The sequence below is a fragment of the Maniola hyperantus genome, chromosome 13 (genome assembly GCF_902806685.2).
Source record: "Maniola hyperantus chromosome 13, iAphHyp1.2, whole genome shotgun sequence".
NCBI classification, from domain to species: domain Eukaryota; kingdom Metazoa; phylum Arthropoda; class Insecta; order Lepidoptera; family Nymphalidae; genus Maniola; species Maniola hyperantus.
In genome coordinates, this window is record NC_048548.1 from 3,749,382 (window position 1) to 3,775,146 (window position 25,765).

At 37.8% G+C, this 25,765-nt stretch overlaps 1 protein-coding gene and 1 long non-coding RNA gene across 11 annotated transcripts in view; one reads left to right on the forward strand and one right to left on the reverse strand.

Moving 5' to 3' along the window:
* Positions 1-7,474: 7,474 nt before the first annotated feature.
* LOC138403180 (uncharacterized) lies at positions 7,475-13,513 on the reverse strand. The gene is made up of 4 exons (XR_011237477.1): positions 12,192-13,513; positions 11,883-12,077; positions 11,126-11,181; positions 7,475-10,559 (listed from the first exon to the last, which is right to left on the reverse strand). It is a non-coding gene; the product is annotated as an uncharacterized lncRNA (long non-coding RNA).
* Positions 13,514-14,225: 712 nt separating this feature from the next.
* The window catches only part of gw (trinucleotide repeat containing adaptor protein gawky), a 36,408-nt gene continuing 24,868 nt past the window's right edge, over positions 14,226-25,765 (forward strand). For 2 of the 10 annotated variants that reach the window (XR_011237474.1, XM_034974729.2), the window contains exons 1-8: positions 15,144-15,254; positions 16,620-16,719; positions 17,479-18,486; positions 20,008-20,109; positions 21,249-21,374; positions 22,512-22,678; positions 24,144-24,713; positions 25,144-25,586. Coding sequence is in view for 9 of the 10 variants with exons in the window: in XM_034974729.2 (XP_034830620.1) it covers positions 17,694-18,486; positions 20,008-20,109; positions 21,249-21,374; positions 22,512-22,678; positions 24,144-24,713; positions 25,144-25,586 (2,201 nt within the window). In the remaining variant the exon portion in view is untranslated. Of the gene's footprint in view, positions 14,491-15,143; positions 15,255-15,409; positions 15,445-15,689; positions 15,855-16,619; positions 16,720-17,478; positions 18,487-20,007; positions 20,110-21,248; positions 21,375-22,511; positions 22,679-24,143; positions 24,714-25,143; positions 25,587-25,765 lie in introns of those variants that run through there. The other 8 variants (XM_034974734.2, XM_034974733.2, XM_034974730.2 and 5 more) reach the window with 8 other exon arrangements.

Genomic DNA, 25,765 nt, shown 5'->3' on the forward strand with positions numbered 1-25,765 from the left:
ATTTCTTATTTAGCAGAAGAATTACTATAGCCTTTTTAAATCCCTTTAATAACTTTATTTTAATTAATATAAGTAGTAAAACGATTTGCGGATAGCTTATGTCACTGATAAAAACACCTCTCGAGTTGATTCAATGAAAACCTCATTTGACGTAACATTTGTCGAGATTCTTATATGACATCAAACTTCAAAACGCGTCCGCAATAGCATTTTTCATACAATAAATTTTATCGATAGTGTAAATGAACTGTCAAAACATTTTTTTGTCCACATCTATCCTTTGTGGACTGTCTCAATGAACCGTGATCAGCGGGCCGATTGCGAATCGACTGCATCTATCATTTAATGACAGCATCAATGTCAAAATATGGTTTTCCTATCACGGTTCGGTGAGACAGTCCACAAAGGATAGATGTGGACAAAAAAATGTTTTGACAGTTCATTTACACTATCGATAAAATTTATTGTATGAAAAATGCTATTGCGGACGCGTTTTGAAGTTTGATGTCATATAAGAACCAAGACAAATGTTACGTCAAATGAGGTTTTCATTGAAACAACTCGAGAGGTGTTTTTATCAGTGACATAAGCTATCCGCAAATCGTTTTACTACTCATATTAATTAAAATAAAGTTATGAAAGGGATTAAAAAAGGCTATAGTAATTCTTCTGCTAGATAAGAAATCAATTATTAATTTTAGAAGCTAGTATAATAGTATAAAAGCATTTTTAGATTAATATAAGTCTCATAAGTACTTTTAAAAGAATATGTGATGACTCTTTCATTAGTAGGTTTGATGCACAGAGTACATTAAATATAGAGGTATACTAACACTGAGAAATGAGAATCACAGAGTACTTTTTACATTTTAAGTAAATAATTAAATATCATTGCTTTAACGGTGATGGAAAACATCGTGTGGAAACCTGCATGCCTGAGAGTTCTCCAAAATGTTATCAAAGGTGTGTGAAGTCTACCAATCCGCATTTGGCCAGCATGGTAGACTATGGCCAAAACTCTTCTCACACTCAAGAGAACCGTACTCTATAGTGAGCCAGCGACAGGCTGAACATAATAGTATACCTTTGACTCCTTTGAGAACAATATGGAGAACTCTCAGGCATGCAGATTTCCTCATGATGTTTCCTTCACCGCTAAATCAAGTTAAGTATAATTAATTGTTTAAAACGCACATAACTCTTAGAGATGCGTACCTAAAATTGAACCCCCAACCTTCAATTATTCAGAGGTGGACATCCTAACCACTAGGCTCTTCGGGGGACTTCTAAAATTATTCCCCAAAGTAATGTCCAAAAGTCAAATCATTTTCTGATTTAATTGATTTAGCTTTGGAAATTACTTTGGAATTTAAATTATTTAGGCAAATAAAACAACAGTTTGATGATTTTTTATGTTTTCTTTTATTAAGGTAGATTAGATTCTGACATCTTAATTATATCACCATCTGCTTCTTATAAATCTAATCTGGCACCGTTCATTATTTTATTTGTCTCTGCACGGGGTCCAAGAGCTCGAGTTCACAACATATCCCAATCCATATCTTTGTCAGGATGAAGAAATGAATGCAGCACTGTATCACCTTTGCCTGAAAAAAAATTATGATAACTGAGTAAGTGACCACTGACTGTGTTGCTTAATCTATACCACTAGGCACTACCAGCTTCTGTTTAGGTATGACGTTGTCTGCGAAGACTTTAGAATCAGTGTATATGGTATCTTTATTACTAATTTAGCTAATCCAAATTGTTTCTTTAAATATTTGTGGTGCGAAGGAGTAAGAAACATCCAAACTTTCATATGAAGAGCAACGTTTTAGGCAGCTCTAGATACATAAGGAAACATACTCGAGAAAGCACTTGTAGTGTGGAGGTACTTACTATGAAGTCATAACCACCAGTAGCAATGGACTCAATTTGTATAATAGGTACTTTATGAAACGCTGTTAAAACTCCTCTAACTTTTCGGAGTTTAATACCATTGTAACAACTAAATATCACTTGCTTAGCTGTGAAGGAAAAGGAAGATCGTGAGGAAACCCGCATGAGAGCCTTTACTTGTATTGAATGATAACGTTTGTTAACTTACGAGTTCTAACTTCCAAGCAGCCACAGTCCGTCAATAAGGGTCCCAATACTTAGGCAAATCAGTGCCCAGGCATTTGCGTATAAGTTCAGTGAGAAAAACTAAGTCTCCGGAGTCCGAGGAGCAAGCAAAATTGCAGAATTAATCACAAAAAACAAACGCGTAAACTAAGGAAAAACAACAAAAAATTGTACTTTGTGGTCTGGGGTTCTAAATAGTTACCACAGACTAACTACTTATTTGTAATAAGTAACGTAGCCAAATTTAGGAGACTGTTATGTCCATGTAAATTGCTAGATTACCAAGTGATTACCATAGATATTAGATTTAGTCGGGTTATAAATAGGTCCGTGCTACCAATACGTCATCAAAATGTCGATAATGACCAAATGCGATATAGTGCATTAGTCGTCCGCGATAGCAAATTTATCAACTGTAACGATCACGATTCTTAAGGATATTTCTATTGCGATGTCACATGTCAGTTTACGGCAATCGGCCCGCAGGCCGATTGCGAATCGACTGCATCTATCATTTAATGACAGCATCAATGTCAAAATATGGTTTTCCTATCACGGTTCGGTGAGACAGTCCATAAAGGATAGATGTGGACAAAAAAATGTTTTGACAGTTCATTTACACTATCGATAAAATTTATTGTATGAAAAATGCTATTGCGGACGCGTTTTGAAGTTTGATGTCATATAAGAACCTCGACAAATGTTACGTCAAATGAGGTTTTCATTGAAACAACTCGAGAGGTGTTTTTATCAGTGACATAAGCTATCCGCAAATCGTTTTACTACTCATATTAATTAAAATAAAGTTATGAAAGGGATTAAAAAATGCTATAGTAATTCTTCTGCTAGATAAGAAATCAATTATTAATTTTAGAAGCTAGTATAATAGTATAAAAGTATTTTTAGATTCATGTAAGTCTCATAAGTACTTTTAAAAGAATATGTGATGACTCTTTCATTAGTAGGTTTGATGCACAGAGTACATTAAATATAGAGGTATACTAACACTGAGAAACGAGAATCACAGAGTACTTTTTACACGCACCTATAACTTCTTGGAGAACAGTTATGTGCATTTTAACTAAATAATTAAATATCATTGCTTTAACGGTGATGGAAAACATTGTGTGGAAACCTGCATGCCTGAGAGTTCTCCAAAATGTTATCAAAGGTGTGTGAAGTGAAGTCTACCAATCCGCATTTGGCCAGCATGGTAGACTATGGCCAAAACTCTTCTCACACTCAAGAGAACCGTACTCTATAGTGAGCCAGCGACAAGCTGAACATAATAGTATACCTTTGACTCCTTTGAGAACAATATGGAGAACTCTCAGGCATGCAGATTTTCTCACGATGTTTCCTTCATCGCTAAATCAAGTTAAGTATAATTAATTGTTTAAAACGCACATAACTCTTAGAGATGCGTACCTAGAATTGAACCCCCAACCTTCAATTATTCAGAGGTGGACATCCTAACCACTAGGCTCTTCGGGGAACTTCTAAAATTATTCCCCAAAGTAATGTCCAAAAGTCAAATCATTTTCTGATTTAATTGATTTAGCTTTGGAAATTACTTTGGAATTTAAATTATTTAGGCAAATAAAACAACAGTTTGATGATTTTTTATGTATTCTTTTATTAAAGTAGATTAGATTCAGACATTTTAATTATATCACCATCTGCTTCTTATAATAAAACAACAGTTTGATGATTTTTTATGTATTCTTTTGTTAAAGTAGATTAGATTCAGACATTTTAATTATATCACCATCTGCTTCTTATAAATCTAATCTGGCACCGTTCATTATTTTATTTGTCTCTGCACGGGGTCCAAGAGCTCGAGTTCACAACATATCCCAATCCATATCTTTGTCAGGATGAAGAAATGAATGCAGCACTGTATCACCATTGCCTGAAAAAAAATTATGATAACTGAGTAAGTGACCACTGACTGTGTTGCTTAATCTATACCACTAGGTACTACCAGCTTCTGTTTAGGTATGACGTTGTCTGCGAAGACTTTAGAATCAGTGTATATGGTATCTTTGTTACTAATTTAGCTAATCCAAATTGTTTCTTTAAATATTTGTGGTGCGAAGGAGTAAGAAACATCCAAACTTTCATATGAAGAGCAACGTTTTAGGCAGCTCTAGATACATAAGGAAACATACTCGAGAAAGCACTTGTAGTGTGGAGGTACTTACTATGAAGTCATAACCACCAGTAGCAATGGACTCAATTTGTATAATAGGTACTTTATGAAACGCTGTTAAAACTCCTCTAACTTTTCGGAGTTTAATACCATTGTAACAACTAAATATCACTTGCTTAGCTGTGAAGGAAAAGGAAGATCGTGAGGAAACCCGCATGAGAGCCTTTACTTGTATTGAATGATAACGTTTGTTAACTTACGAGTTCTAACTTCCAAGCAGCCACAGTCCGTCAATAAGGGTCCCAATACTTAGGCAAATCAGTGCCCAGGCATTTGCGTATAAGTTCAGTGAGAAAAACTAAGTCTCCGGAGTCCGAGGAGCAAGCAAAGTTGCAGAATTAATCACAAAAAACAAACGCGTAAACTAAGGAAAAACAACAAAAAATTGTACTTTGTGGTCTGGGGTTCTAAATAGTTACCACAGACTAACTACTTATTTGTAATAAGTAACGTAGCCAAATTTAGGAGACTGTTATGTCCATGTAAATTGCTAGATTACCAAGTGATTACCATAGATATTCGATTTAGTCGGGTTATAAATAGGTCCGTGCTACCAATACGTCATCAAAATGTCGATAATGACCAAATGCGATATAGTGCATTAGTCGTCCGCGATAGCAAATTTATCAACTGTAACGATCACGATTCTTAAGGATATTTCTATTGCGATGTCACATGTCAGTTTACGGCAATCGGCCCGAGGAAAACCATATTTTGACATTGATGCTGTCATTAAATGATAGATGCAGTCGATTCGCAATCGGCAGGCCGATTGCCGTAAACTGACATGTGACATCGCAATAGAAATATCCTTAAGAATCGTGATCGTTACAGTTGATAAATTTGCTATCGCGGACGACTAATGCACTATATCGCATTTGGTCATTATCGACATTTTGATGACGTATTGGTAGCACGGACCTATTTATAACCCGACTAAATCGAATATCTATGGTAATCACTTGGTAATCTAGCAATTTACATGGACATAACAGTCTTCTAAATTTGGCTACGTTACTTATTACAAATAAGTAGTTAGTCTGTGGTAACTATTTAGAACCCCAGACCACAAAGTACAATTTTTTGTTGTTTTTCCTTAGTTTACGCGTTTGTTTTTTGTGATTAATTCTGCAACTTAGCTTGCTCCTCGGACTCCGGAGACTTAGTTTTTCTCATTGAACTTATACGCAAATGCCTGGGCACTGATTTGCCTAAGTATTGGGACCCTTATTGACGGACTGTGGCTGCTTGGAAGTTAGAACTCGTAAGTTAACAAACGTTATCATTCAATACAAGTAAAGGCTCTCATGCGGGTTTCCTCACGATCTTCCTTTTCCTTCACAGCTAAGCAAGTGATATTTAGTTGTTACAATGGTATTAAACTCCGAAAAGTTAGAGGAGTTTTAACAGCGTTTCATAAAGTACCTATTATACAAATTGAGTCCATTGCTACTGGTGGTTATGACTTCATAGTACCTAAGTACCTCCACACTACAAGTGCTTTCTCGAGTATGTTTCGTTATGTATCTAGAGCTGCCTAAAACGTTGCTCTTCATATGAAAGTTTGGATGTTTCTTACTCTTTCGCACCACAAATATTTAAAGAAACAATTTGGATTAGCTAAATTAGTAACAAAGATACCATATACACTGATTCTAAAGTCTTCGCAGACAACGTCATACCTAAACAGAAGCTGGTAGTGCCTAGTGGTATAGATTAAGCAACACAGTCAGTGGTCACTTACTCAGTTATCATAATTTTTTTTCAGGCAAAGGTGATACAGTGCTGCATTCATTTCTTCATCCTGACAAAGATATGGATTGGGATATGTTGTGAACTCGAGCTCTTGGACCCCGTGCAGAGACAAATAAAATAATGAACGGTGCCAGATTAGATTTATAAGAAGCAGATGGTGATATAATTAAAATGTCAGAATCTAATCTACTTTAATAAAAGAATACATAAAAAATCATCAAACTGTTGTTTTATTTGCCTAAATAATTTAAATTCCAAAGTAATTTCTAAAGCTAAATCAATTAAATCAGAAAATGATTTGACTTTTGGACAAGTTCCCCGAAGAGCCTAGTGGTTAGGATGTCCACCTCTGAATAATTGAAGGTTGGGGGTTCAATTCTAGGTACGCATCTCTAAGAGTTATGTGCGTTTTAAACAATTAATTATACTTAACTTGATTTAGCGGTGAAGGAAATATCATGAGGAAATCTGCATGCCTGAGAGTTCTCCATATTGTTCTCAAAGGAGTCAAAGGTATACTATTATGTTCAGCTTGTCGCTGGCTCACTATAGAGTACGGTTCTCTTGAGTGTGAGAAGAGTTTTGGCCATAGTCTACCATGCTGGCCAAATGCGGATTGGTAGACTTCACTTCACACACCTTCGATAACATTTTGGAGAACTCTCAGGCATGCAGGTTTCCACACGATGTTTTCCATCACCGTTAAAGCAATGATATTTAATTATTTAGTTAAAATGCACATAACTGTTCTCCAAGAAGTTATAGGTGCGTGTAAAAAGTACTCTGTGATTCTCATTTCTCAGTGCTAGTATACCTCTATATTTAATGTACTCTGTGCATCAAACCTACTAATGAAAGAGTCATCACATATTCTTTTAAAAGTACTTATGAGACTTACATTAATCTAAAAATACTTTTATACTATTATACTAGCTTCTAAAATTAATAATTGATTTCTTATCTAGCAGAAGAATTACTATAGCCTTTTTTAATCCCTTTCATAACTTTATTTTAATTAATATAAGTAGTAAAACGATTTGCGGATAGCTTATGTCACTGATAAAAACACCTCTCGAGTTGTTTCAATGAAAACCTCATTTGACGTAACATTTGTCGAGGTTCTTATATGACATCAAACTTCAAAACGCGTCCGCAATAGCATTTTTCATACAATAAATTTTATCGATAGTGTAAATGAACTGTCAAAACATTTTTTTGTCCACATCTATCCTTTATGGACTGTCTCACCGAACCGTGATAGGAAAACCATATTTTGACATTGATGCTGTCATTAAATGATAGATGCAGTCGATTCGCAATCGGCCTGAGCAGGTTTTAGACAATCGCCCTACCGCGGTAGAGCCAACTGATAGTTGGTCATGGTGTGACCAGGGATATAAATTGATAATCCTGCCAACTGTAAGACTACTAAAACCCTTCTATAACTTGATCTTATTACGCACTAGCCGATGCACGCGACTTCGTCCGCGTGGATTTACGTTTTTCAAAATCCCGCGGGAAGTCTTTGATTTTCCGGGATAAAAAATAAATGCTTAATCCAGGGTATAATGTATATCTCCATTCCAAATTTCAGCCAAATCCGTCCAGTCGTTTTTGCGTGAAGGAGTAACAAACACCCACACACACATACAAACTTTCGCCTTTATAATATTAGTGTGATAATTTGTGGGGAAATTAATTATCGAAATTAATTAAGCAGAATCATCCACCGAATTTGCTACCTATCATTAATATTATCATTTTCATTTGATTTAGGTACCTAACTATGTTGCGTATTTACTGAGTTAACTACTTGATCAGGGTATTTTTTACACGTGTGAGCTTCAAAGTATCTACCTATGCAGTATGCATGGCTCGTAAAAAATACGCGGAGAGGACAGGAAAGGACCAGGTTTTTGAAAACCCACGAGGCCGCGCCAAATCGGGTCCCGGTCGACTCGCACACAGCCACAGGCAACAGCCCAGCCAGCCCAGTGCGATTCAAATAAGTACCTACTTGCAAATATTTTGAACCTGGTATTCCCTAGTACTTTTAGTACTTGTACTTTGCCTTTGTATTCAGTTTTTCAAGCATTATAAACTGTATATAAACCACCTCTAACTTGATGATTGGCAAAAATAAAACAAGAGACGCTCTGCGCAGTGCGCATGCTTGTTTGTTACTATACAGGGAAAACATAGCTCTGCTTGCTCGCTCCTACCAATGCATATTATATAGGTAGGTATAAAGACATTATATAAATCAAGTACTCTTTACGTTATACGATACGACTAATGTTTACTGCTACGCCTGATTTATAAAATGTATAAAAACAAAAGGCAGAATGCTCCAAAAAGTATTTTGATATAGAAATGTATTAACAAACACAAGAAAGAGACAAGATTCAAGAGCCAACACGCTGAACAGATTGGTCGAGGTCTTATGGGAGACCTGCAGTGTGATTCTCTAAGGTAAAATAATATTTACATCGGTCGCACATCGGATGTTTCCTTAGATGTAGCACATTTGTTATTCTATTAATCGCGTTCGACTCACCTTTGCGACACTAGCGCTTCACGAGCGAGTGTGATCGATGTAGGAAACGGGTTTTTGACATTTATGTATGGAATTTGCTATTCTAATTGCTCGCCTTCGACTACATCGTACGCCCTCGCCTTCGATTCTATGTGTCAAACGGAAAAGCGTCTCCGGTGTAGCTTTTCTCTACGATGCACCATCGATGCACGAGTTAAATTTCGTTGTAAACATAGAAAAACTTTAAAAGAAAGGTAAAAATGTGAGTTTTATTTTGTTATTTTCTATAGTAAGTATAATTAAATGATAAAAAAATATCTGAGTTAACTATTTATCGTTTTTCACTTCAGATGGCTGCTCGCTTAGCTCAAGTACATTTTTCTTATTAGAAGAAGCTAAACAAGAGGAATACAAAATAAAAAGGCGTGCAAAAGGTTGTCAAATACGTGGTCTTCGTCTGCTCTCGACAGACGCATTATGTAAGAATATTTAGTATCACGGAGGAACTTGTGGCAATGTTAGAAAGGGATTTGCTGCCCTACATCAAGAGCTAGTCGTGCAGTGGTGTATGTATTATTTGGAGTTTAAAACGAAGATTTAGATGCCTTCTAGTTCATAGTGATTATGACCCAGGGATGGTGGCCAGAAGATTCATTATACTTAGCATGTTGCATGCACGTTTTACACAACATACTACAACATTACCAGCGTTGTCATTTCCAAATGACATAATCCGAGAAGAACATAGGATAATGAGCATGCTGCAAAGGAATCCTCGTCAAAGCAGAGCAGAGGGCTTAGAAGAAGGACAAAGGTGCCGAGAACTCCTTGCTAATCGCTCGTGGCGTGCAAGACAGATGCAATAATAAATAAAAGAGTAGATTTAGATAATTCTCAATTTCAAAGCCTTTATTTATTCCTTATCTTAATCTTAACTATATACATATATTTTAATGTTATATACATTTTATATCTTATACCGTGTGTGTGTTAGTGTTTTTCAATAGTTAATTATAATATATTTTATTGCATTTCTCGTTCATTTGTTTTTAATATTTGTGTGGAAAAGATAATAAAAGTGCAATATAAACTTAGTTTACATTTTTTTTACCATAGAAAAACAGACGGGTTTTGTTATAGACTTTTAGTAGAAAAAAATGAAATACTTCCCACAGGATTTAAAAGCTTCTCAACTGCTAGAGGCTCAGGAATTTTAGTGTCTTCCACTGCTTGAGAAGAATTCATAATCATCGTGATCAACCCATAGCCGGCTCACTGCAGAGCACGGGTCTCCTCTCAGAGTGATAAGGGTTTTGGCTATAATCTACCACGCTGGCTATGTGCAGATTGGTAGAGGCGCACACCTTTGAGAATATTATGGAGAACTCTTAGGCATGCAGGTTTCCTCACGATCTTCTTCTTCACCGTTAAAGCAAGTGATATTGGATAAAAAGCACAAAACTCCGAAAAGTTAGAAGTGCGTGCCCGGGATGGAATCCCCGACCTTCGATTAGAAGGCGGACGTCCTAACCACAAGTCTATCACAGCTCACGAGAATTAGTTAAATATAATCTCCCTGATAAAAAAGCTGTGATAGCCTAGTGGTTAGGACGTCCACCTTCTAATCGGAGGTCGGGGGTTCGATTCCGGGCACGCACCTCTAACTTTTCGGAGTTATGTGCTTTTTAAGTAATAAAATATTACTTGCTTTAACGGTGAAGGAAAATATCGTGATGAAACCTGCATGCCTGAGAGTTCCCCATAATGTTGTCAAAGGTGTGTGAAGTGTACCAATCCGCACATGGTCAGCGTGGTAGACTATGGCCAAAACCCTTCTCACTCTGAGAGGAGACCCGTACGTACTCTGTGGTGAGCCGGCGATGGGTTGATCATGATGATGATGATGATGAATCTCCCTTGTGAGTTCTTCGCCTGCAACAGCCACAGTTGAGATATTATGAAAGAGTTGAAATAATTAACTAGTCAAAAAAAATCCGTAGGTATATTTTATACTAGCTTATGCTTGCGACTTCGGCCGCGTGGACTACACAAATTTCAAACCAATATTTCACCCCCTTAGGGGTTGAGTTTTCAAAAATCCGTTCTTAGTGGATGTCTACGTCATAATAGCTATCTGCATGCCAAATTTCAGGCCGATCCGTTCAGTAGTTTGAGCTGTGCTTTGATAGATCAGTCAGTCACCTTTTTCTTTTATACATAGGTATAAAAGCTAGTATAGACTAGCTGATGCCCGCGACTTCGTTCGCGTGGATTTACGTTTTTCAAAATCCCACGGGAACTCTTTGATTTTCCGGGATAAAAAGAGCCTATGTCACTCTCCAAGTCTTTATCTATACCCATGCCAAAAATCACGTCAATCCGTTGCACCGTTGCGACGTGATTGAAGGACAAACCAACAAACTAACAAACCAACAAACAAACACACTTTCGCATTTATATAATGGTACGGATATAATATATAATAATATAATACACACCGCAGTCTCGAAATAACTCTCCAAGTGTGGTAAACTTTCATCATTTATATATCATTCTGAAATAAGAAAAAAAATAGTACTTTATATTATTATTTTAAATAATTTTCCATATTAATTACGTACCCATACTAGCCATACCTAATACCTACTTAAACTTTAAATGCGAAAGTGAGTCTATCTGTCTGCTAGCTTTTCACGGTCCAAAAATTAAACCAATTTCGATGAAATTTGGTGCAGAATTAGCTTACATCCCAAGGACGGACATAAGCTAGATACTTTTTATCCCAGAAAATCAAAGAGTTCCCACAGAATTCTTAAAGGGCCATCTATTTAACCCATTTATGCATTTATTTGTAATTTGGTACAGAGGTAGCTTGCATCCCGGAAATTGACATAGACAACTTCTTATCTCAGAAAAGCAGAGTTCCAACAGGATTTAAATATTCATTTATAGAGATAACATAGATAACAGACAATTCAAAATCTTCCTATCCTGTTGCAAAACTTTCTCCACCCATAAGAGAAACAATTATTAGGTATTTGCTCAAGGTTATTTAGATCTGCTACTGCTACATTTTCATCCATACCACTGCCTGTTCTTTCTTCTAGCAATAACCATGCTACTGCATTTTCTCTTTGCATCATCTTTTTTATCTTTCCAATACACATTTTGACAACATTTAACACTAGGTAGATACTAACATTTATAACTCTGCTTAGAAAGTAGATTGTGTCTTTGAAAATAATATTTACATACCTTTTGCTGTTGTTGCCAAGTTTTGATGCAGCCATTTGTATTCATCCAATATTGTCCAACTTCTTGGTGATGCTTGGTCACTACGGTCTCTAGCAAGGGCAGTGCGAGCGTGCCCAGATGCTAACCATGGTTTTTACTCCATAAATTTGAACAATTTTTCAAGTTGAGCAGTGGATGGGGCAATATTGCGAGGCACTGAAATTTATAATTAAATCGTTGGTCAGCACCGAAAGAACAGTTTGATAGGCAGTCTGACACAAGTTTAAAATCACTGATATCGGAGTAAATTAAGTTTAATTGAATACTCACTTGTATTTTAAAACAAAACACGATAAAACGACGTACAAAGACGAAGTTCACGCACTATTTGTTGAGTTGTTGTGACGACCTATGAAGTCACCATGGCAGTAAAGGAATTATAAGTGCTCCACTAACCACTTGATTTATTACGTGCAGTTTGTTTTAAGACTAGAGTTTTTTGTCGAGTAATCGTTTTTCAAGGGTGATCATTAATTTACCAATACCATTTTTAATTTTGTGCTGACTGACATTTTGCACGGCGGGAAGCAACTTTTTTTTTAATGATGCAAAACAAAGGCAAAGGTCTCCTGCCTATGTCCAAGATTTTTTTAAATAATGATAATTTCTCATAGTATTTTGCATTTATTGCTTTAACTTTGTATAAAAATAGCAAAGGTAATCATAAATGAATTTTAAACCCACTATAAATGCCATATTTCGTAATCGTAACTTTTTATCGGTATGAAAATAAAAATAGGATGACATCACTGGCTCATCCGAGATAACATCGTAGAGCCCGTCTCAACCATAAGATCGCCAACGAGCTTAAAGCCACTACAGAATCACAAATTTACAACCGTTGCTGGCCTGGTCGATCTGTACGATGTTACCTCGCAGACCGCATCGATGTTGGCAACGTTGAACCGTTCTTTAGAGAATCACATAGCTGTATATTATAATACTCTTTGTGGGTGACTTTCTGGAAAAGAGCTGTTCCGTTTCTAAGTCAAGTCAAATATTTTATTCAAAATCTATATAGGTACCTACTTAACAAATAAAATTGAAGTGTATGTATGTTTGAACGGGCTGAACCTATTTTGACGGGACTTTCACAGACAAGTAGAGGATTAACCAAGGAGTAACATAGGCTACTTTTTTAACCAAATTTTAAAAAGGAGGAGTTGTTTTATCTGCTTATGTACACCGACCGAAATCTCCGAGATTTCTGAACCGATTTGCGTATTTTTTTTATCAATAGAGAAACTTTTTGACAATTGTCTCATAAAAAAATTAGATTCCAACTCCTCAATCCTGATGCTGCAGGTGACCTGACTACCAAGACTGATGGGATTTAGAAACTGTCGGTTATAAACTCTTATTGGAGGTAGGTAAGTACCTACTTACCAAGTAAAGACTTTTTGAACTTGAGGACCCAACTCCTCAGCCCTGATGCTGTAAGGAATTGCATTCCTAAATCGTGGTGATCCCACGGGATTTTAAAAGAATCATGCTTTTACATGTTTTTACGATATTTGGTACTGCTTCCTTGCATCTCCAGGCTACTATGGATAGGCTACTTTTTGTCCTGGAAAACCAAAAGTTCTCACGGGATTTTTAAAAACCTAAATCCAAGCGGGCAAAGCCATGGGCATCAGCTAGTAGGTAATAAATTACACTTTTTGATCGTCGGTTGTTGGATTTGTAGATGATTTCTTGGAAGCCTTAATTCATTCGATAGGCCAACGGTCGGCAACAAGCGGACGATCGAATCTTGAACCGTTGAATATTTTAAATAATATCGTGATAATATACCTATAATGAATGAATGAAAAAGTTTAACTTTTAGGTACATACCTACTTACCTACATATTTTGAATTATAAATCATGACATCAACCGTTAATATATCATGGCTATTGATATGGTCGATCAGCTGGTGTTTAAAAGAGAGGTTTTGGTGGTTAGAATAGCCGACTTTTCACGTTGTGTTGTTCTTTAGGTATCTTCTGGACTGGTTTTTGCTTATGGACGCACTAGATAATGCCCGCGACTTCGTTCGCGTGATTTAGGTTTTTAAAAATCCCGCGGGAACTCCTTCATTTTCCGGGATAAAAAGTTCCTTCCCCAGGATGTAAGCTAACTCTGTACCAAATTTCATCAAAATCGGTTAAATTGTTGGGCCGTGAAAAGCTAGCAGACAGACAGACAGGCACACTTTTGCATTTAAATATTAGTATGGATTTCGTACATGGACTGAAATGGGCAGTGTTCACATATTATCTTGTCGCATTGAGTAAATGCATCTATTTAAATTTCAGCAAGCGCAGTTCCATGTCGTCGAGCTGGCGATGCTCGTTAACCACCGCGTTACACTGTGTAATAGTTACTTAAATGTCTCATGGAAAATCTGAGGCCAGTACAAAACCTTTTCAATAATATGTTATTCTAATAGAAAATAATGTGTGAAAAAAACATTTTTGTAATCACAAAGCCGTATTTGTCTTCCGTCTTCATTTCAATGTGATTTCAATGATTTTGATAAAAAGATAGAATTCTCAATGATAAAAATTGTCGTTTATAGACAACAGGTAAGGAAAATAATTCGTAATTGTATAATATTTTGCTACTTAGATTTTGTGTCTCTCTTTTTAAGCCACAGAACATTATTGCTCGCACCCACTAGCTAGCCTAGCAGCTAGCAGCACATAGTAGGTACAGACCTACCTACCTAGGTAATTAATTGCCTATAGCCTATAGTACCTAAGTACCTGCCCTAGTAATCACGAGTAGTCAATCACGGTAGTTTTAACGCTAAAATACCTGCCATAGATCTACTTAATATGGTTCAGGATTCAGACATCATGCTTCTGGGCACTAGCACTAGCTTAAGGTCGATACGGTAGGTAGGTGTAACTGTAGGTGGTGGTACACTTGTATTGGAATAGAATTGACGCGAAATGCAATTTATATCAATAGGTAGCCTTCTTTTTGTAATCTCGCCTGTCTATCCACTCATGTGTCCAAGAGTCGAGGTAGGTACAATCTTCAACTATACAATGTACCATCACAGTACGGTATTTATGTATTGTACAGTTATAGATATACCTACTATGTATAGATATGTTATTCAAAGCAAATTGCTATTATTCGACCAAATAAAAGAGCCGTAAGCGATTGCGTATTCGTACCGAGATAGAGTTCATCTAAAATAAGCATCGTTTCGTAACTCTTCGTGCGAACCCCGACGACGAAATCATTCCATCCAGCCGTCGAAGCCGTGTTCTCGGGGGTTTGGGATTTTGATTTTTATAAATCTCTATTATTACTGTGCCAACAATTACACAAAACGAAGGTATGCACCCATTCCTATATTTTTCGAAATAAGTGGTCAAATTCGCCCTGAATCGTAAATAGCATTTTATGGCATCGCTTTCTCAGGCGTATCTTTTGTCTCGCTCTAATAAACGGAACGTCAGTATCAGACTAAATTTACTGTCTCATTCTATTTAGTAATATAACACCGCTGAGCTCGTTCGTGTCACGTAAGATTTTTTTGTATTTTCTCATACAAAACTGTGATATTTTCTCAATTTTTTGGTTTGATTTGGTGTTTTATATGATCGCTAATGTTTTTCATCAAGAAGAATTAATTTTCCCGTTCGGTTATTGGCTAATAGGTCGTGCTAACTTTCACTCTAGGTATAGATAGGTACAGTAGATAAAATATAACGTAGATATACGAGCCTGTATAGATATTCAACATCGAGTCTCAAGGCCGAAATACACAAGTATCTTACACGGTATATTGTAACCTGCTGCGAAAAGAATAATTTTATGTAAAAATGTAGGATTCGTCAAAATCAAGTTTGTAAAGTGTATTGTGTCCGTGTGTGAAGTGCACCTAAAATCTAAATGGCGAATTGAATGTTGCAAATCGCGGTACAGTAGGTAGGTATTTTATATGATTACAAGCAAGTAGCAACGCGCTTATCGAGTCAAACCGCGACGCAATATCATGTTCGCGCGTTATAATAAACAAAACTGTGCGTCCGCGTCGTCAGGTTAATTATCTGAAGTCTGAACACATCAAAATTTCACCCAATGAGTAGAGAAACAGCAGTGATGTTATGCGAGTGCGATTATAGTCCTTGAGTTAACCTCAAAAGTATTTTGTTCTTCGTGTCACCTTATCGATCAGTGTTTCCACTTTTAGCGATTTCACCTATTTTAGGGCGAAACGACTAAAATTTGGTACAGTTTATGGCATTTTTTTACTGTTGACACTTGACAGGAATTAAGATTTGGTTTTTTTAAATTGCATAAGTATTAAATATATACTTATATGCAATAGTAGGTATATAAAAACTAATTAGCATTATTCATATGATGTTGAAAGCTAATAAGTAATGTTTTTTGATATTTTTGGACATGTATGACGTATGTAAATCAAACACAGAAGCTACCTTACAATATCCACTTAATCATATTAAAAACGTAAAATGGAGTTGTTAAATAATAATTCAAGTGAAATAACTACATAATGATTGTTATGCACCCCAAACATTATTTGAAAAATATTATTATTTCAAACAATTTTTAGGGTAATTTGGGGAGATTTCCTACAAAACTTGGGTAAAACCAAAATCGTAAGTGGAAACACTGACATGTTTTTTTATTGTTGTATGGAGTGAGAAAACAGTAATTTCTTCTGCCACAGAAAAGTGGAACGATCGAGCTAACTGCAAAGCTGCTCGTTAGGATCTGCCGAGCCCCCATTATCTGTGATATACAGCTCAGCCTCTCGTCCGTCCTAAAAGGTGAGTTTATGTCATGCTTAATTTATGCAAGTTAGCCCTCTTCCATCTTTGACTGCATCACTACTTACCACTGGGTGAGATAGCAGTCAAGGACTAACTTGTATCGGAATAAAAAAACAGGCTTCCAACTGGACATCATTCACCATCACCATCATCATCATCAGCTACTATACATCCACTGTTGGGCATAAGCCTTCCCTAATGAGCGCCACCACACCCGGCCCTCAGCCTTCCTCGTCCAGCCACTTCCCACCATTCTATTTATATTTAGGCGGAAGGCATCCCACTTTACTTTTATACAGTCTCCATTCTAGAACTTTGGCTTCAACGGTCATCGCTATTAATAACAAACATGACCTGCCCACTGTAAAGTTGCGATGCTTAAATTAGTCATATTAATAGGAATTAAGTAATTTGGCAAGTGACAGATATAACTATGGATCCAGTTATCTAAATAGAAGCTCCATGATTTTGCGATAATTTTTCTGTAAAGTTTAATTTGTCAAAATTATTACAACAAACTTTTGATCTTAATTTTTTTGACTGAATTTGTGCATGTGTAGTTGCTTGCAACTAATTTTTATATGCTGATATTATGTGTTGTTTAACACCTGCTTGCTAACTTCACTCACTATTATCAACAACATTTGTTGATGAAGTTCAGCAGGTGTCAAGTCATGCCATTTTAACCAAGTAATGATTATCACATTGAAAACATCAGCTAGGGTTTCCCTTGTGTAAGTACAAGTTTTGTTGTAGGGCTGGGCCACTCGGGGCTTGAGGCGCGTCCGCAGCAGCTTCAGCGGTGATCTCACCTGCCCTCGCCAGAGGCACAAACACTGCTACCTGCTTATGACTGCATCACTACGAACCATTGTTACTTAGTCTTAATTGAAACAATATGCAATCTGTGAAAATAAGTATAATACTAGGTGGATATTGTAGAAAATTATTCTATTTATAATAATTGTCTGATGTCTAATGTTTCTGTAATATTATGTGTTCCACATTTAATTAAGGATAATTGTTATTCCAATATTGATACTGTTACCGAACCAATGCAATGTAATTACTCCACCTCCGTGTCGGTGGTGAACACAAATAAATTTGGTGCTTATAAGCGAGTCGAAGAGAAGAATGAAAGTCAGCGAGTTAGTGTAAAAATGGTAGATAATAATATTTATAATGTAGAGTTTGTTGATAGTATCCAACAAAACCAAATGATTGGCGATACGCCTAACTACTGCATTCCTTTAAAGATTAACGCCATAACAGTCCAGGGTATCTCATACAGTGACCCGTATTTCAGTAGCTTTAACTTAAACTATAAGATGGCGTTGGGAGCGCCGGAGTATATGAACAAGTCTGATTACGCTTTTAAATCCTCAGTTTGTATTAAACAAGATGAGCCTTGCACGGACAAGACGCTACTAAAAGATATGTCTGCTCATAAAATGATATGTGAAACGAACTCTCGAATGAATACGTCTTACGACAAGTCTCTTGGAACCGACCATGACAATAAAGTGAAGCATATTAGTATTGAAACACCAAAGCAACCACAAGTGAAGACCTTTGCCAACGGCGAGCTAACATTCGATGCAATGGTGGAGTTGCTAAGTAAGGAGAAGGAGATCCTCATAGAATTGAGGAAGACTGAAGGTGCGAACTCATGGGGAATCCCACGTAGTTTACGGCTGATTGGTGGCGGAGAGAGCTCACTCAATGCTGCCAGTGGCTGGGGCAGCCCGCCTGCATCTAATAATGGTAATAATCTCAAATTATTATTTACACTATGTTCCCCATACTTACACACACTATAGAAGATAAACCTACACAATCTATTTTTACCTTATGATAGTACAGATTCGATTTCATCTGAGGTGCAGTACAGGAGGTAAAGCAAATAGTCATACATCATATTATTGTTAGGTAAAAACTGTGCAATAGCTTCAGTAATAGCTTACTTTTCCAACTTTCCATGGCCCATAGCTACTGTATTCCAATTAGATTAGATTTAGATTTTTTTCTAATTGGTGCTAATTCTTTTGTACACAATGTGGCTAATTCCTTTGTACACAATCTCTAAACTAAACTAAAATATCACGTCTAAATCTATTGCTATCCCTTTCATAATGTTGCTTGCGGAAAAGGAAAGCACTAGATTTAGACCTGTTAATTTAGTTTAGTTTAGAGATTGTGTACTAGAGAATCGGCCCCATTCTCTTCCTAAATTGTCAATAGTAAGTAGTAAAGTCAATTTCAAACATTTCACTTCTGTTTCACATTTATAGGTAGAACAAAATTAGTACTGTTGTTTAAAATATAGTTTTTTATTAATTTTAGTAATAAAGTACCTACCTACTAGAAAAATCTGAGGGTTTTCCTATGATACTGTAATTTATAATATATTTATAAATATAAAATAAGATATGAATTATAGAAAATTACAATTTTCTATATGTTATGTTAACCTTTCACACAAGATAGTCGACATTGTAAGCATTGTCTTATTAATTAATAATTTCATTTCCTTTAGCGTTAGCAATAACGGTAACTTAAACTCAAAATTTTATTCCAAAGTAAGCTTACTAGTTACTACCAATCGATGGCATATCACTGTCTCTTAAGAACATAGCTTAACAATCACACAGATAGGAAGCTTATTTTACCACGGGCGACTGCTATCATATTGGTACTCGACAAAGAAGTTGGAACAAAAGTGGGAAGTTACTGCACAGATTGCGTATTTGACTGTTAGTTTAAAGTTTGCTAACCATTTTAAATTGACGATTTTACTGAAAAAGTAGGTGAAATTACGTCACACGTTTATGACGTCACCTCTGCGTTTCATACAAGCTCCAAGCAAGCGTTCTGACGTTTGATAAAAAGTTGCTGATTTGACTAGTATTCACCATCCCTATTATTTTTTAAGTGAAGTATCTACCCAAACTATTCATTTATATTAAAAATATCAACACGAATCAAGTAAAGAAATAAAGTTGAGTTCGTGGCTCTCTGGTGCTGCAGAGTGCGGAATATGTTTATGGACGGCGGTAATCACTTCATATGAGGTGTGATTAGGTTGCTATTAGTAATAAAAGCATTCTAGTCCGCCAGTATTCACTATCTCACAATCAAACAAAAAAGTGAGTTTTTTAGACGCGCACAAACAGGGAAGTCTGTATTTTCGTTGCCCAACTGTATGATTGCTAAACTGTGACACTAACGACTTTAGCATAGAAGAAAATTATGATAGTAAGTAATAATTTTGTATTTTCCCATCAGCTGCGAATTGGGGTGGTAATTCCAGTGGCCAAACAAATAATGGAACTAATAATACTCAACAGTGGAACAACACCCAGCGGCCGCCCACTTCCCAAGCCGACAGTAAGTGGATAGACTTCATTATTAAAAATTAATCATTATCAGCATTAGCAACCGATAAACGTCCTCTTCTGGACATGGGTCTCTTGTAAGGATGTCCACACGCCGCGGTCTTCCGCCGCCTGAATCCAGCGGCTCCCTGATACTCGTTTGATCTCGTCTATCCACCTAGTGGGCGATTTTCCAACGCTGCACTTTCCGGTACGAGGTCGCCATTCCAGCACCTTTGGACTCTAACGTCTATCACTTTTCCGAACTGTGTCCTGCCCATTGCCACTTCAACTTCGCAACCCGTTTGTTTACTCTGATTCTCCTACAACGCTAAGGGCGGTATGCAGAGCAGTGATCTTATTGGAGGTAAGCACAAAAAGCCTTCGACGCGACGTCGCATGTGTCTGTTAGAAAAACCGGCTAAATGTTTGCAAGTTTCACACGAATGTTTCCTACGAAATGTTATATGGCAGGTGGATCACCTGATGTTTACTGATTACCGCCGCCCATAAACGTTACAGCACCAGAACACAGTACAAAAAGACACACGAGTCCGACGCCTTTGATCTTGTGGTAAATGACGACCATGACTCTTCAACATAGGGCCCTAATTACGTAGGTCGGTTCGGGTCCATCCTTTCCGCACTTACCGCACGATAGCTCTGTCTAGACGACCTCGTCGAAGATCTGTGTCATAATATCTTTACTCTGTGACCAGAGGTTGCCAATGCGTTGCCGGTTTTTCAGGAATTTATTGATATATGAATAACCCCATGTTGAAATCTAGTGGGAACACAGTTGAAGGGAGTTGGTTCCACAAGTGTTGTCGTTTGTTGTAACTATAATCTTGTGCTTGATTGAAATCACATCAAATAGTAAGTGATTATGCAGCCTCAGGTGAAACGCGCCTTCCTATTCGGTTTTGTTTTGAAGGTACTAATATTATAGCTAGCAGGGAAAACGGAAGCACAAAGGACATTACATATTCTAACAGTGCGTATTAGAAACGGGTAAGCGAATCGCTTAGTAGGGGTCCGCTGAATTTCGACTATGTAGGGGTGCAGGACTGAATTAGCACTAACGGTAACATAAATTTTAGTAAACAAAATTGCGAGTTCGAGATGTTATTACATTTGGACCGTCTCTTATAGTGAACAGTAACAAGGGGAATGGCAATCAGATCCCGCCGACCAGTGCAGCGTCGCAGAGTTGGCAAACCTCTCCGCCTAATATGCCAAATTCACAGCAGAACAATAATGGTGCACCTCAAAGTAATGGTAAGTAAAAAGCCGGTCAAGTGCGAGTCGGACTCGCACACGAAGGTCTGCGTACCATCGTACTAGGAGCAACAAAATATATATTTGTGATGAACCACATTTCACGATTTTCGGATTTTTTACTATTGCTATAAGACATTGTTTAACTTGTGCTATAAGACATTGCTAACAGCCAAACATGATTCTCGGTCACTGGGATACACCCTATAGGTTCGAGTTACCTTAACGGGTCTTGACAGACAGACCGACAACAAAATGATCTTATAAGGGTTCCTTTTTTCCCTGCAGATACGGAACCAAAAAAAAATTGTTTTGAATTTTATTTATGTATAGTCCGTGACAGGTCGAGATGGCAATTTAAGTAAGAGGCGGGGGTATGCCCCGCACACCCGCACGTCAACCGCACCGGATTAGCGCGGGGGTTGTGTGGGGTGTGCGGGGCGTTCCCTCCCTTATTGCCATTTCGACCTGTCGCGTACTATCCGGTCGGTATAAAATAATCCAACTTGATATAGCTTGATAGAGACTGAAATTTAAAATGTTTCATTGCATTCCTTTGTTTTTAAGAAAAGCTTGACGTCATTGAGGAGGACGCGTAACTGGATTTTTTCTGACGTCATGGATATATGGTTCGGTCACAGCACAGTTTAGCAATCATACAGTTTTTAAACGAACTTATTTGTACTGAAAAATTGCGGGTCCCACAAACTTTCTTCTTCTGCACACCTTATCTCTTGCGATACGTTTAATCTGATCTAATACGATTATTATAACCTTTTGTTTCTTACTTAAAAGGCAGGTCCTTATCGCAGAAACGTGTAAAAGACGCGCTATAGGTTCGCGGCTTACTTAAGATGTTAAATTTTGATTCGCCGCCGTGCAATGCTTCGCTTAAGCGATTGTCCTAATTGGTAATCGCTCGCATGAACATGCACATGCGAAAATCGCATCGCATTGATCGTAGGAACTCGCGATTAAACATTAAGACTTATCTTTTTTGTGTCCTGAGCGTTTTGATCGCGCGATCTATTCACATAGCATGTTCGTACGAGCAAATGCCAATAATAGCTGTTCTCAGTTTTTTCTGGGAGCAGCGATTTGGTTACCCACGATAGTAAATTTTTCCTACTATTGCAGGCACAAACAATACTGCCAACGCTAACGGCAATGGTGCCAACCCCGTGAGCACAAATGGGCCGTCTCCGAATGGCAGTAACGGGAATTCTAATAACAATTCCTCTGCGAAAATAGAACAGCTGAACTCCATGCGAGAGGCGTTGTACAGCCAGGACGGCTGGGGAGGCGTAAGTAGCTCTATTATAACAATTTTAATATCCTTTCTATCTGTTTTTAGCCGATTGTGGCAAAGCAAAGGAAGGGTAATGTGTTTAACACTGTATGAATGTATGATTTTGACAAATGAGGTCTTTGTATAAATCCAAAATATTATACACTAGCTTTTATTCCCGCTATTTTGTCCGCGTAGACTACACAATTTCAAACTCCACCCCTTTAGGGATTGAATTTTCGAAAATCCTTACATCTGCATGTCAAATTTCAGCCCGATCCGTCCAGTGGTTTGAACTGTGCGTTGATAGATTAGTCAGTCAGTCAGCTTTTCCTTTTATATTTAGATACATTTATACAGCCATGAAAAAAAAGTGCGATTGCGATCTACACCATTAATATCATTTAAAAAAATTAGTCTGGCTTGTCTATCGTTCGTTCGCCTAGATCTTTATTTCGTGTCGTCAGTCGTCAACTTAATTACAATTTGTGAATCGTTTTTTAATGTGCATGTTTTTTAAATAAAAAATTGAGCACGTATCTATTGCTTTACTTGATGAATAAAATCTGCCAAGTGAGAGCCGAACTTGCACACGAAGAGTAGGTACTAGAAGTATTTTAAATTTTCATGGCGGCCATTTTGAAATTTTTATTATTTTATTATTCTGTGAAAACTTTAACTCTACCTATTACGGTTCACGAGACGCTGACAGACGGGACGGATGGACGGACAGCGGAGTCTTAGTAAGAGGTTCCCATTGGCACCCTCGCGTACGGAACAATAAATCGAAGTTTTATTACAGGCATCAGTGACAGACTGCAGAATGCAATGTTTGGTCTATTTTTAACTGAACGACCTACCTCACTTGGTTAGTTACATTTGCGACTTGCGACAGATTTGAAATATAAATGTGGATAATTTTAACAATGTAATATGGGTTGTTGTGGGCGAAAGATTGGCCTGCCATGAGTTATTTACATTGGTATGCCAAAATTACTCTTTGAATTTCACATTACCAAATGTAAACAACAGGAGCTTTGAATTTTAATTTCTGTTTTTATTATGTAACTTATAAATCCTTATACTTTATGAAAGCAGCAGCAAACATTCTCTACAGCATCTGGGTGGTGTTTGTAAATTGTCATTCTTTATTGTCGCCGTTTCTTAACACTTGAAATAATCGTAAATCAGCATGTTGGCAAAGATTCCAATTCAAAAATCAACAAAAGAGTTTGAGTGAAACCTCATTTTTGCACGACTGCCCAAAAAGGAGTGTCATATTTTCAGAGTTGATGTATGAGTGTGAGATCTTCTAAATACCTGAGTATGTGGTATCGTTAGAATCCTTACATCATCTCGAGTGACACTGACTATAAATTTTTTGGGGATAAAACCTAAATGGCGCCATTTTCAAACGTGAACGTTTTTTGGTAAGGCAGTTGTATTTTGAAAATTATTTGATTATGACTTGTTATTTATAGCAACACGTGAACCAAGACACCAATTGGGATGTGCCTGGATCCCCTGAACCGGGTTCGAAAGTTGAACCGATCACTGGAGCCCAACCAGCTTGGAAGCCGACCATAAATAATGGTGCTTTTCTCGGAACTGATCTTTGGGAGGCCAATTTGAGGAACGGGGGACAGCCTCCGCCGCAGCCCGCTTCGAAGACTCCATGGGGACATACCCCTACGACTAATATCGGGGGTACATGGGGCGAAGATGACGACGCTGCGGATACTGGGAACGTTTGGACGGGGGCTCCTCCCCCCCAGCAATGGCCGGCTGGACCTCCCCAACATACGCAGCAATGGGCAGTACCGAAGAAAGACGACTGGAATGCTTGGGGTGAACCTCACAGGCCTTCCGACCCGAGGCTCGACCCTCATCGCACTCCCGACCCGAGGCAGCAGCCCGCGGATCCGCGTCACGACCTGCGCGGAGGAATCTCTGGGCGACTCAATGGAGATATGTGGAGCCAGCATCATCAACACCCTAGCGGACCTAACAAGATGATGCCCACTAGCAGTGTCAACCAATGGGGTGCACAGGTAAAACATTTTTTCCAAATCTCAAATCAAATAATTTATGTTGTGCTGTGATTGGTTAGATGTAACAATAATAATTGCTTGATATAAATTGGCATTTACTAGTTACATTTGAGTTCAAAAGTGCTTGTCCTTGCTTGATTCAAATTCTGATCATTTATTATAGCTAAAATGCTTTTTATACAAATGTCGAAGGCAGGTACACCATGGGATAGGTACCAAACTTTAACTTGAGTTGTTAATTGAAGTGGGATATCGATATGTAGATATTTGCTTCAAGTGGGTATTACGAGTGCTCTATCCATAGGTATATAATATAGAATTATGAATACAGGTACCCTACATATTATACTTCGCGACTAGCGTCCTCTATACTTTCTATCGATAAATAAATCAGACAAGGCACGTACAATAACTATTTATTTTTGGTCAGGGCCCCAAAGAACCTATCAAGTCAGCTGGATGGGAAGAGCCGTCCCCACCAGCGGCGCGTCGTACCGGCACCGGTTTTGACGACGGCACGTCACTATGGCAACGCGGCATGGGCGGCATGTCTCGAGGAGCGCCTCAAGGCCCGCCCGCGTCCCAAAGAATCGCGCCCGCACCTACCAAACCTGACGCGGTGTGGGGAGCGCATTCCCAGAGAAACGGGTCCTGGGAGGAACCTCACGCAACTGGATGGGGGGAAAGAGACGTTCCCGCTTGGCCTGATGCGTCTGGCCCAGCTTTATGGCCTGTCCCTAAGCCGAAACCCAGTGGACCTGCTGCCTGGCCTGATGACATTGGAGAGTGGGGAGGACCCAAGCCGCCTCAGAGCGCAATGCCCCATGGCAAGCAGCTGCCTAAAGAGATGGTGTGGAACAGCAAGCAGTTTAGGTTGGTTAAACTTTATTTGAAACTGAGTGTTCCTTATGTATTGATTAGTTCTTTGGATTCCTTATTAGTAACAGATTTTAGGAAGCCTCAATAGGAGGAATGCAATATTTATTTCCCATTGGCTTCTGATATGAATTCTTTTTTATTTGGCCTGATGTAAGGCATCACAAAGTAATAAT